The sequence below is a fragment of the Rhea americana genome, unplaced genomic scaffold (genome assembly GCF_003343005.1).
Source record: "Rhea americana isolate MKP2758 unplaced genomic scaffold, rheAme1 scaffold_13, whole genome shotgun sequence".
Taxonomy (NCBI): Eukaryota; Metazoa; Chordata; class Aves; order Rheiformes; family Rheidae; genus Rhea; species Rhea americana.
In genome coordinates, this window is record NW_028185372.1 from 2,292,366 (window position 1) to 2,306,048 (window position 13,683).

At 35.6% G+C, this 13,683-nt stretch overlaps 1 protein-coding gene across 6 annotated transcripts in view; it reads left to right on the forward strand.

Moving 5' to 3' along the window:
• NIPBL (NIPBL cohesin loading factor) overlaps positions 1–13,683 on the forward strand; it is a 152,530-nt gene that overhangs the window by 79,544 nt on the left and 59,303 nt on the right. For 5 of the 6 annotated variants that reach the window (XM_085326322.1, XM_085326325.1, XM_085326328.1 and 2 more), the window contains exon 9: positions 6,169–6,801. The exons of the other annotated variant lie outside the window; for it this stretch is intronic. In XM_085326322.1, coding sequence (XP_085182448.1) covers positions 6,169–6,801 — 633 coding nt within the window. The remainder of the gene's footprint in view (positions 1–6,168; positions 6,802–13,683) is intronic. 6 annotated transcript variants of the gene reach the window in all.

Consider the following 13,683-nt stretch of genomic DNA (forward strand, 5'->3'; position numbering starts at 1 on the left):
TGGATGCTTGGAAAGATTATTTTTTATTTTCTTGAGGATCTGTAAGACTTCTCCAGAGAGATTCCTGTACGTGTGGTCTCCAAATACATTAATGGCTGGCAAGGAGAAATCCACAAATATTAGTGTAAAAAAAAACTACTCACGCTCTTTTTTGAAAGAAAAATGGAGGAAATTTATCCAAGTAAGTTTTTTGACAAGGCCAAAATAAGCATTCATCCTTGCTTCTTTTTTCAAGTATTAACTTGTTGTGTAGGAATGCATCTGAATAAAACAGTTCTAAACTAGAACAGCCAAAGCTTAGTTTTTCATTAGGCATTTCAAGCTATGGAGAAAATAATGAAATTCTTCCCTGAAATTTATTGAATGAGAGTATGGAAAGCAAATAAAATCTTTTCCAAGAAACTCCCAAATGTGTATTCTTTGCCCTCTAATTTGTCTCGTATGCTATCCTTTTAAGTTGGAATTCTAAGTGAAATGATGTTCTCTGAAGACAAATGTTAACATAGTCTGTTCATCAGAATAAGTAATACTTGCTTTACATCTATAACAAAAGTGGGGAGATTTCCAGAGTAACTTTCAAGGATCTTAGAAGAGGCAACAGGAAAGGACTTGGAGGTCTTTCCATCTTCTTATCTTACTGTTGGATGAGCTGCTCCATTATCATTCCCAGTAGCTTGTGTCTGAATTTTTCTTAAAATGGAAGTAATGGAGTTTCCTTACAGTTTYCATGCATCCTGTTCAGGTTCTTAGAGCTAGAGAGCTTTTCTTTTTCCTCCTAATGCTTTGCCTGAATTATTTTTGTTGCAGTTAGGCTTGATATTTGTTGACTTATTTCTGATGGGCGAGGAAAAACAGTTCACATTTTTTTTTTTATAGCATTTATATATAAAAGACCATTATCATATTTTTCTCCAAACTAACCCTCTACAGACTAAACAGCACTACTTCTTTCTATTGTCTTTTCATAAGTCATTATTTCTAAGCTTCTAGTTGTCTCTGTTGCTTTTATCTGAATTCTAATTGACTTAAATTTGTCTTGGTGTTCTGTAGCTGTAAGTTGTACATAGAACTCTATTTGAAAACTTTGAAGGATGAGTACTTGGAAAATTATAGTAGACATCTCTTCTGTAAGATACTTCTGTTATGTATGAAAGTATGACTACTCTTGGCAACGATAAATTAGATTCAGTTCATAAGCTGTTATAAACATATGGCTCTCTTTCTGTAGAGCTTATTTACCTTGCTCTTTCAGAGGTAAATAGAAAGTTTGTGCTTATTCTTATTGATTTTCATTTGTTTCAAATAGTTATTCCATATAGTCGAAATAATTGTAAATTTTGATTCTATACTTAAAATCATTTTCAGGCTTCTCTCTCAAACACTTCATTCTAAAAGCTTGATATCATCTTCAGATTAATGAAACTACTCTCTATTATGTTAAGAGTTGTTAATGAAAAATACTTAATATTGCCAGGCTAGAACAGTACTCTGGAAAGCTGCAGTTGGTATGTTCACCTGTTTTTACTGTGATACTCTTTGAATACAGTTTTTACTGCAGTCTTATGTTTTACCTAGACCATATTTCCTCAGCATGTTAATGAAATTTTTATGAGAAACGATGCAGAAAGTCTTGCTAAAGCCCGCATATGACACTCTTTAATCCACAAGTCCTACTGTCTTACAGAATGAAATTAGTTTTATTTGATGATATGTGTTCTTAACACACTCATGTTGGAATATTACCACTTAGTTATTCTCTTGATAAAATTGTTCTTCTTGGATAARTTGTTCTTCTAGTATGCACTGAAACCATACAAACTATTACATAAAATTCCCTGGGTACTTATTCACCATCCTGTTCAAGAGATTGTATTTTCCATTTTTGAGTCTGTTGGAGGCACAAATTTTCAAGATGATTATTGCCAATTCTGAGATTGGTTTAGCCAAAATTTTACAGTGAATTTTGTCTGATCCTGTTTTTATGAAACTTTTGATTTATATAGCATTGTTCAAGAGGATCATGTAAAATAAAATATTCCATCTACACACTGTAATTGCAGTCTCTCAATCTTTTTGCAGTAGTGGACTGGATTTGTTTGCATATGTTCACGTGGTATCATCACCAGGTTCTCAGCTTTTCCAAAAGACGTATGTCAGTCCTAATACAATGTTATGCTTTGGTCTTTTCTCCATCCTTAGTGTCTGCCTTCAAGACCTTACTTACAGTATAACTACTCACATATGTAACGTAATGATCCACATGTAGAACATTCCTTAAAGCCTCTTTTCCCAAGGGATTTTTGAGTAAAAACTCTAGAATGCAGTGTCCTGGTTTGACATGCAGTGACTTGATACCCACTTAAATAATATTTCTGGAGTCTCATGAGATACATGAATTGAAAAATGTAACAGCACTTGAATGTTCCTGATGTTTCTCTCCAATGTGCTCTAAACCAAGTATTATCTGTCACTCCTCTTTTGTTCATTAGTAGTTCTTCTTACCTTTGTGCATAAGAAACAAAAGAGCATGTAGGAATGTTGAAAGACTGTCTTTCTAGCTTCTGGGAACCTTGGCCTGCAAGGGATTTAAAGGAGTGTGAAGATACTACTTGGAGTGAGCTGTGGTTTTTCTGTTTTGTTGTTGTGCAAGTAGAAAGTTAATAATTCTTTCAAATATCCAAATCCTAAATTCATGGTAACTTTAATGATTGGGTTATAACCATGTGCCTTACAGCAATGAATGTGGCTAACAGTAGGAGTTTGGTGCACCAGCTTTGAAGGGCGAGTGGTCTGTGTTCTGAAGAGGCTCTGAGATCATCAGAGAAAGTATCATGTATGATTAAATGAGGAAGTGTGAGTACTGTGGCATAATAATAATAATAAAGAAAAAGCATACAGACAAAAAATACAATGTTTAGATGTCAGTTATGTATATAATGTCCTGGACAGAAGCCTGTTTGTTTGCTGCCCAAGTTACTGATGAGTGTAAACATGCAAGTGAAGCCATTTCATACTACTTTGTTTTTGAATCTTTACATTTTTGAGAAGACTAAGTCACTGTCAGTGCAATACATTTTATAGCTCTTTGTAGCATTATGAAATACCTGATAAGGAATCAGTCAAGACTCAGATATTTACAAGTTGCTAATGCAGTTGATGAGATTTCTTCAATCCTCAATGCCATCTATCATTAGGAATCACAAGGAAAACTAATTATTATGGAGAACCAATCCCAGGATTATCATGAGGGGTCAGGAAGATTGTTACTGAAAGAGTTTGGAAGTATTGCTTATGGCTGTATTTGTTCTTTGCAGAGGCTTTAACTCCTATGATGTTACCTGCTTCTCATTTACATTTAGCATTATCTGGATGACCATTGATACTTGCTGCTCAGTGGTGATGCAATAACCTTATGAAATCAGTGGAAAGTCTCTTGTTCTTGGACAAGTTTTACATGTTCTTGGCCTACAGAGAGTTTGTACAAAGTTCTTGTACTGATATTGTGGAAGATCAGCTACAGAAAGTCAGATACTTTTCTTTTGAATTAGAATACAGCCCAAGATTTACACTCAAAAACTGCTTACCTATTTCTCTATTCTGAAAGAATATTCTGAAGTTGGGCTTATAGTGTTTGTTGAAAAACCATGAATGTGATTTACTACATCTGATACATGTTCAAAGCTATTGAAATATCCCAAGCAGAATGAAACTTCCAGAGTACCTCATCTTTTTGCATTTCTTTTCACACCAATAGCTAGGTATTGTAGCCAGGTACTTGAACCATTTTGTTGCTGGGTAGAGCTCTGAGATGTCAAGCTTACTTAGCTTAGAATAAACCAGACATAGAAAGGACCTAAATCTGCTCAGCGTGCTCCATTCTGGATTTAACCAGGGTTCAGCATCCTGGAAATATGTGCAGTTACTGCCAGAACATCTCTTAAAATGCAGCTTATAGGCATTACTGTCAATACTATTCAGAAATCCTTCTTCAGGTGGAAGATATTCTTAAATAGCCTAGTCGTAGTGCTGCCTACAACAGGGAAAACTGTATTGTTGTTTCTTCATTTACTGGATTCCAGGTACTTTCAATGAAATGCGCTGAAATCCTTCTGACCTCCTCAACTCTATCCAAAGATAAAAAGAACCTGCTTTTCTGTTGCTACAGTGTTATTTTTCAGCATGACAAATAGAAAATTGCATCAAATCAGAAAGATACTTTAATATTAACTTAAAGCTTACGACAAGGGAGAATCAAACCTGTGTCCTCCATTCAAAATGTATCTATGAATAACAGTAGCTAAGTGTTCCATTGAAACTGTGGAAGTACTCATTTGAAGTGAGAATTAAGGAGTGAGATGTCAGTAAGATCTCTGAAAAGTTTTGAGCTGCCTCTAATATTTGGAGAAAGAAAAAGCACCTTGTATTTCCATTGAGTGATTGTCATTACCTTAAGGAAAATCAGTAGCTAACAATCTCTGCTACACATCGCACTAAGAAAATCTTGTAAACTGTTGTCAAAGGCAACAGCAATTAGGAGATGTGTGTGCATGTGTCTGAAGAACAGAAATCTGTGGTGAAAGACAAATAAGAGAACTTCAAAAGAGCATAACCAGGGCTTCAGCGCTAGTGATTGTGTGGTGTTTAATTTAAGGTGGAGGGAGGGGATGGAGTAGTGGAAAGATACTGATAATCAGGATGAGGAAACACAGGCCTTCCCAACATTACGGGTATCACTAGCAGAACGTGGAGCTGTCATTGATAATCAAAGAAGGAGAACTAGGTAAGAGAAGTCCACTTTATACCCTGCTCTATGCTTAGAGATTTTTGGGCATCTCTTGGAATGAATTGAAAAGAAAATAAAGTATAGGAGTCTGTGCAAGGAAGTCATTGGTAAAGGAACACCTTTCATTTTGACTGAGGCTTTGCTGCAGATACCATTCTTTTTTTTCACCTGCAGGTTGGTATACTGCTTACTGATATCCTTAGTACTACGCAAAGTATCTGCTAGAGATTCAGCTGCAGAATAGAGCTGCTTTCTTGCTTAGTGGTGGTTCTTCAGTGAAGCACACCTGTCTTGCAATTAATTTTTGAGTGTTGTTAGAAGCACTGACCTCTGATGACCTGAAACCAAATGAGTAGTAGTAATTTTAATGACTCTTTCTGAATATCAATCCTCCACTGAATGAATGGGATCAGAGAAATGTTTGATTCATTTAAACAAGAGGATGCTGGAGCATATTATTCCATTTGTTTTGTCACACCATCATTCTGTTTTAAGCCAAAAGTTATTGCTCAAAATTATTATCAGGACAGGTGGAAAAGCTTACTTGTTTTTCAAATCCTTCTCTGGGCTAAGAGATATGGGGAGTTGGTGTGATTTGAGAGACAGAAACTTTTTGTGAATGGAGAATGTTATTAAAATATCTCTAAATATACTCAGTGTTTGGAATGAGTGCATGGAGAAGTGGAAATGAGTATATTTTAAGAAAGAGGGGATATGAGGAATGATAGAATAATTCTTTATGACAATTAATGTTCTCTAGATAATAAATGGTGGGGAGGTTGGAATCAATTTACCTAAAATTAAAAAAAAAAAAAAATTGAACAGGAACTGGCAGAATCAAAGTTAAGGAGGAAAGAAAGGCCAATTTGTCTTTGCTTAATATGTTTTCTGATTTCATCTTTTCATGGACATTCTTAGGTAGGGAACCCTCCCTATTTTTTTCTTTCTAATTCAGAAATGTTTGACTGCGATGGCCAAGGCCTGTACACCAATGATTAAGTCTTCATCGCTGGACCTTGCTAAGGATCTTTGTCCTTTCTTTTTTCTATAGTCAACTTACTTTCATTAACTAGTTTCTAATAGCTGACATTCTGAACCTGCAGGTACTATGGGTTTTGGTGGTGGGTGTTTTGATTCCATCTTCTCTGAAATGATCCCTTCTCCACCTGCTGTGGACTGCTAAAATTCCTAGGAAATACAGTGCAACTATCTGTATTACCTCTTGATCTGGGAATGATGTGCTTCCTACCAATCTTATTTAGGCCTTTTGTGAACACAGATTATATGTGCAAATACACATTAAAATTATGTAGGTTATATTTAGTGTGTTTTTATATAAACATGAAACAACATAACTGTTCAGTTTTTCTGAATTATTATTCTAGGATCAAGACCACCTTTAATCCTACAATCTCAGCCTCCACCTTATTCATCACCTAGAGATGTGCCCCCAGACATATTGTTAGATTCTCCAGAAAGAAAGCAAAAGAAACAAAAGAAAATGAAGTTAGGCAAGGATGAAAAAGACCAGACTGAAAAAGCTGCAATGTATGATATCATTAGTTCTCCTTCCAAGGACTCCACTAAGCTTACATTAAGACTCTCTCGTGTAAGATCTTCGGATATGGACCAGCAGGATGATATGCTCTCTGGTTTGGAAAACAGCAGTGTATCAGAGGGTGATATTCCTTTTAATGTGCAGTACCCAGGACAGACTTCTAAAACACCCGTTACTCCACAGGATGTTAACCGCCCACTAAACGCTGCTCAGTGTTTGCCGCAGCACGAACAGACAGCTTTCCTTCAGGCACAACAAGTGCCTGTTTTACAACAGAACACTTCAGTTGCTGCAAAACAACCTCAAACTCCTGTGGTACAGACACAGCAACAGGTTTCGCAACAAGGAACTATAACGTCATATGATGAAGTAGAATTGGATGCATTGGCTGAAATTGAGCGGATAGAACGTGAATCAGCTATTGAAAGGGAGCGATTTTCAAAAGAAGTGCAAGATAAAGGTAAAAGGATTGTGTGTGTGTATACACTATATATATTATATAAATATATATATATATATATGCATATAAAACCCATATATATATATATTTAACAAAAACCCCTTCCTGTCATTGTCACACAGTTCCAGTCTGTTTAATCAGCTTAGGTTCTTTTACCACGTCTATCTCCGTTCCCCTCCAGCAGTAAACTATAATCTCTCATATATGCATATTTTTAATATTTGGTATTCTTTATTTGGTGTCTTAACAGATGAAAGTTAAGTTCTTATGTTTCAGAATTTTTTCTGTCTACTCTTACTTTGAACCATCTGGCTGAATGAGGTACAATTGGCATTGTTTAAAATGTTTCTGAAATCCCAACAGTGCCACATTCTTAGTCAAAAACTGTAATAAGTTACAGTAGTTGAAAGAATTATTAATTACCTCTGTTGCCTAATTTAAGAAGATAGATTAAAATTTTTATCCTATTCCTGTGCTTATCCCTATTTGAATCTGACATGAAGGTTTTAGATCAAAATCACATCTGTTCTTTTAAAGGCACTGTGATATTTGGGTAATATATACTACTATATTGTCTTCAAAGTTTGCTCAGCTTGATATCCATTGTTATGTAGACATTACGAGTTTTAAAGAGCTATCATATATCTATATGGTCTCTAATGTAGAACTATATGAGCCTTTGAAATGTTTTCTCTTCACTTCAGTAGCTAGACTGGTTGTCTTAACTGATTTCATTGAATCTATCCTCTTTAAGTTTTTGCTGCTGTTAACTGATTTAAAGATCTTAAGCTTCAAAGACTCAGAAGTAGATTTAAAGCTCCCATATAAATCTTGAAAATATGATGTTTCTTATAAAGTAGATAGTAATAGGTTAGCATAAGCTCTTAAAAGGGTCTTCTAGACTGTGTTTAACTTCCAAGAGAAAATGTTTTCCAGGATAATGCTTTTTACTAGATACTTCCAAGGAAATTGTGCAGAAGTGAAACAGAGCAATTTATGATTTAGGAGAGTCATAGTTAGAAATAATCAGATTTTCATATACTTGTATGGCATCTAGATGTGACTTAATTTATTTACATTTTGAGTTTTTAACCACCAGAGAGAGCACAAGTTTTCTCCTTATTTAAAGAAAATTTTCCATTTTAAAGATGTGTATGAAGTGTGTGTGTGTTTGTGCGTGTGCACACATGGATACGTGATTGTTGTTGCAAGCACTAAAAAGATGCACTTCTTAGATATTTCTTATTTGATAACTAAATTATGTCTTGTCAGAATACATTATTGTTAATATATGGAGAAAATGGGTGCTCACCTCAAAAGAGATTGTCACTTTAATTTGTCTTTAATTCTGATATAATGAAATGGGGATTTTGCTATTTTGCTGTCTAATACTAATTTGGATTATGAAGGACTTGCTTGTCTCCTAATACTTTGTCTCTTTGAAAGCTACTTTTATATCCCCACTGCTGGAGAAGGTTTTCCAGCACCTTTAGCTGAAAAACCTCTAGAAAAATGCAAGATAATTCTGATTTTGCACARCAGCCTTCAGGCTAAACCCTCCTTCTCCCTCCACCCTGGCTTTCATGAAGTGGTGAACATTAGCTGTGAAGTTTGTTTACCATAATTAGGTAGCTACAGGCAGATTTGTTTCTTTTTGGGAAAGTAGTGATTTTTGTATAATGTGTGATCTCCCCTTTACCACTACTCTGTACCAAATACAGATCCCAAACCTATGCTTTGCTTCTGCCTGCATCCTCTGCCAGGTGTTAGTTTTTTATGAGCTCCTGCAAATGCTATGGATCGGGTGCAAGAGTTGTTTCCTCATTGGGACAAATGATTATCATTTATTCACTGGTGGTAAGTTGGCTCTGTGCTAAGCAGCAGCTTTTCTCTTTGGCTGCCAAGATTTCATTCATGAATAGAGATAATATGGAGTAGAAGGATTGTAGCAGTCTGTATCAGTTTTTCTGGACATCTGTCTCCATTGGAGAAATACAGCTCTTATTTTTTTTAGTAGCTCTTTTGTAAGTCTGCTAGCAAGTCTGCCATATGCAGAAGTTGATAGGGTCTGGCTTTCTACAGTGATCGTTCTTGTTCCAGCCCTTTGGTTTGGTGTGATTGCAGCAGGAAATCTCCTCTCGTGATCCTATGGAAATACATCCATTAGAAATATATCCAATAATTCCTATACCTGTCAGTCATTTTTGAGAAGCTGCTAATGGCAAAGACTGGCACTGTGCATTTAAAAACATAATGTGATCTGAAGGTAAAGTATACGTCAAGATGATAATGGGATTGTAGTATGTACTCAGTCTAATGAGAATATGAAGACATAGCAACGTGAGGGGGTTTTTGTGCTAGCAGGCACAGTACTTACAAAGCATTCTGACGGGAGTCGTCTTACTCTAGGTTCTAGCTTGTGCTAAAATCTCCATGAAAGCATCTTGGCTACTTTTGTAATCGCTGCGTGGGACTGCATACTGCAGTCACAGTATAGCTTCTGCGTAGGCACACTTTGTCGTCCTCCCTGAATTTCTCTGAGTAGGATTGTATGCCCTCAAGTTCTGATATGTTCAGTGGTCTTTTCTGTCGTTCTTTAGATATGAAATCTCTACTGTGCTGCATCAGAGGTATTCAGGTGCTTCTTTTATAACTGTAAGGCTTTGGATGCATACGGTATGTTCTTTCTAAGGTTTGGAGCCATGAGTGTGGTGGAATTGTTTATTCCGGAGGAGAGGCAGAGATGTTTTCCTGGGGGTTCTTGCCAAAAATTCTGCAACTGCTACATTTGTCTAAGGAGATGCCAAGGTTCTTCTGTAAGGTTTGGTACAGGTGGAAATGGGGATCTGAAGCACTTTGGGAATCATAGCGCTTTCCGTACTGAATCCCGTAATTCTAACAAAACTGTTAGAATATTTATTTTCCACCAGTCTCTCAAAATGGGAGGCAATCTCCATTCCAGAGCTGGAACTAACAGAGGGTTTTGCAGAAGTGCCTCCTTYAAAAAACAGCATATCTTTCTGGAACCTATTTGTCATGCTTTTACTTTCTGAGGAAGAAATTCTCAGTGCAAAAATTGCTGAGGCAGAAGCTGGCAGAATTGACATGTCTATCAGAAATGTCTATCAGAAATGTGTAAGGAAAGGTTTCGTAATGCAGAGCTTTGGCCTCCTTATGTGAGAGCTTCTCTGACCTCTGTTATTCTATTCTTTTAGGGTTTTTTTGGATCTTATATTAGGTGGATTTTATGGTCTTTTCGTTGTGATACCGAGTATGAAGTTTGAAAAATTTACAATTTCACTCTCAATTTCTGTGTGGAAGGGACAAGATTCCATCTTCTCTTCCTGCCTTGTCCATCAAGGAAGTCTTTGTATTGATTAATTTTGCAAGTAATTTGTCTGTATCTGTTAAAGAAAGGAGTAAGTGGAGATTTGGAAGATTAAAACACTCTGCACCATAGCTTTCATTGGAATACATCTGTTACAATGTTTGGTAGCCTCAGAACAAACAAGTGGGCCGGTGAAATACAGCGCACCTCGTATCTTCTGTTCCCTCTGCCACCCACCCCAGATACCTTACAGTGGCCTTCGGGTCTTCATCAGATACAYGCTGTCAATATTAGGTGGTATCTTCTCTTTTGAAAAGATACGTAATTTCAACGATAGATCCTGCCTTTGTTTATCAAGACTCAGATTGTCTGCCCACAAATAAAAAGAGCCTTTTGGGTGATCAGGGTTGATTCTGGAGGGCTAATGTGAAATGGGATTATGTTTTGGCCAGAGCAATCAAGTTAAGTTAACCATCCTCTGCCTATGTACATCAGGACGCACGATTTTTTTAGAAAGTCGGTGAAAGTCGTTTTTTTTTTTTTTTTTTTGTCCTCCTCTCCCCTCTTCTAATCTCTGTTGGGAATTGCATTTCCTGTACTGCGTGGTGCTCTTGATTGCTTATGAAACAAGCTACATTCTGTATTTTGAAACTATTCTGTTCACTTAAGTGGAGTTCTGCTTGTTCGCGTTCTGAGCTTGACTGTTCCAAGAAAGTACAGGAAATCCTGTTGCACTTCAAACTTACCAGGAATTCCTGTTCTTAGGAATCTTTTTTTCGTGGGAGAGAAGTTAAGAGAGGAATTCTATTTTTGTTAACTTCAGTTCTTTACGTTAACTTGTTTGCTTTGCTATCTGTTCAGATACGAATGGGTTATATGCGTGTACAATCAAGTAGTGCAAAACTAGCTTGTCATTTTTTTAATCTAGATCTTTTCCAGAATATTACATTAAGCTCCTCTTATGTTTTAAGATTTAGACCAGCTACTAARTTGATTTTCAGGTTTGAGGTTTCTGCCTCAAGATCTTCCATGCTTTTCTCAAGATCTTATATTCTGTGAATCAAAATACTTAAGATGTTGATGTTAAAAGGAGCCTTTTAGACAGGGGAAAAGGGAAGATAACCTTGAAAATAATGCAAAATTCTGAAAAAATAGAAAGTAGTCCATCTTTTTTCAGAGACTTTTTCAAATTCTGTTAGTTTTTTTAAATCAACGTTTGCTAAACTTTGAGCTCTTCCATACATAGTACTGAGTATTCACTGTTAGATTTTCAGCCACTTGAAAAACATTTTTGTGTAATGCACCTGTCTGAACAGATTAAGGAGTACTACTTTTACTTGCACAAGGCATTTTTCTCTGGAGCTTGTGAGAATGGTCATGAAATCCTGAATTACTGAACATTTCATTGGAGAGCTACTGCTATTTTCGTTTCTTTCTTTTTTCTTTTTTTTTTTTTTTTTTTTTTTTTTTTGAAACTTAAAATAGTAGAAGCATTTTTTAAGATGGGATAAGCCTATTTGTATCTGCGGCTTTTTTCTTACATATTTTATCTCTGAAGATCCTATTTACCTGCTTCTTTGGAATCTTTCTATGAATTCTTTGAATTAGTGAAAGAAAGTGAAGCTGTAATAACGTTATTTCCAGTAATTGGATCAGTTAGGGGGCACTTGGATGCCTGCCATGGGCACTTTTTGTATTCCGTTCCAAGCCCATAGCAGCAGAGACACACATCCCAAGAGTGTGAATCTGCCGGAGCAAAACTCTCAAAACTACAGTTATAGGTAAGTAACTTTTATCTCTTACCTTTTAAGTTCTTACCCAGTTCCTCTCCCTTTCTCCCCTTTCCCCATCACCCCTTAAGTCCCCCCCAAAAAGGCAATAATAGAACACTAATAAGAATGGCTTGTTTATGTCTGGTTTTATTTAGCCAATAAATGAAATGACAGAATGTGTAGTTATAACCAGTATGTTATCATTCATTTACAAAAATACATTATAGCAGTTTGAATTCCTTAAAAATGGAGGTACAAGTGTAGTCATTTATCTAATAATCTTGTAAAAGGCTAGAACAAATAATGAAACAAGAACAATAATGAAACAAGAACAATGATATTAAATGAGACATCATATAAATCATTGTGTCTCTCTGTAGTGGGAAGATATGAGAATTAAATATTATATATTTTGTGAGTACAAAACAAATGTGTGCACTATCCAGTTCCTATAGGTGAGAGAGTTTCTTGTTTTATGTTCAGATACGGTTAATAAAAGAAAGGGGAAGAAGTTYCTTGTCTATCTAGAGAAATGGCAATGAAATGTTTCAACATTTCAGTTGCAGTGCTTTTTTCTAGAACAAAATACTTAATCTAGTATTTCAGCCTTTAAAAAAATTGAGTGGAAAATAAAATTAAAAAGTTGAGGTTGTGCCTTGCATAGGATAGCACAGAAATCTGTTCTTGTAAGCTCATGTAGAAAAGACCTAAAAACCTACAGCTTAGTAAGAAGTCTATTTTGACTTAAATTGTAGTATAAATTAAGATCGTCAAATAAAATATGGCTAACGTAGCATATGCCACTGATTGTGCCCATTAGATGGATGGGAGAATTTATACCATTACTTGCTTAGTGGAGATTTTATACCATTACTTGCTTCATAATGATTGTATTCTGTTGTGGGGCAATCACTTTTCTGTAAAGGATTTAAGAAAATAGCATGTATAACTGCTAAAGATTTTTAAGAGTTTATGCCCGGCATTTCTATAGCTGATAGTCAATAAGTTCACTCTGATATCAACCTAAAATGACGCAGGCTTTTTTTCATTATCATTTTCTGTAAATATCACTGGATCTAGTTAATTGAAGATATTTTTAACTCAAGTTATGATGYCAGAATGAGATAATTTGGAAGCAGATTAAGAGTTCAGGAATAAATTAGAAAGCCTCTTTTTTTAAACTTGCTGTTCATATGATTGACTAAAAACTAATCTCCTAAAAGTAGTACATAAAATAAATCTTTTTTTCATTAAGGCCAATGTTAGAATATTGCATTCTTCTTGTGAAATTAAGTATTATATTGAGAATTTCAAAACATAATCATACCTCAGTTTTCACTCAGATTTTTTCACAATTTAAATACATGCACCAGCAATTAGAATGTATTTGTTTGTGTGAACTAGTTTAGAAAAATACGGCTCTTCACAAAGTAATCACATGATTAGAACTCAGCATTTGTGTGAGAAAATCTCAGAATTAAAAGCATGTTATTTGTAATAGCCTTCTCAAACTTGGAGAGGTTAAGCTAGGTCTTCCAACCTCAAAACAAGTGTAGATGTTCGATTATATTTCTGTAGTTTGTATTTTACAAGTTCTTGTCATTTTCTCATGTAGTTTTCCTTCTATGTTACTGTAGTTGACAGAAAATAGTGTGTTACAAAGCATCCTTACATAGAAGTGTTCATAAGATCGTATTTCATTCCCTCTAACACAAGCGATTCAGTGTTCTGAACTTCACAAAAATGGAAATTCTGAAGWCTGCTGCACCCTAAGGCGTATCA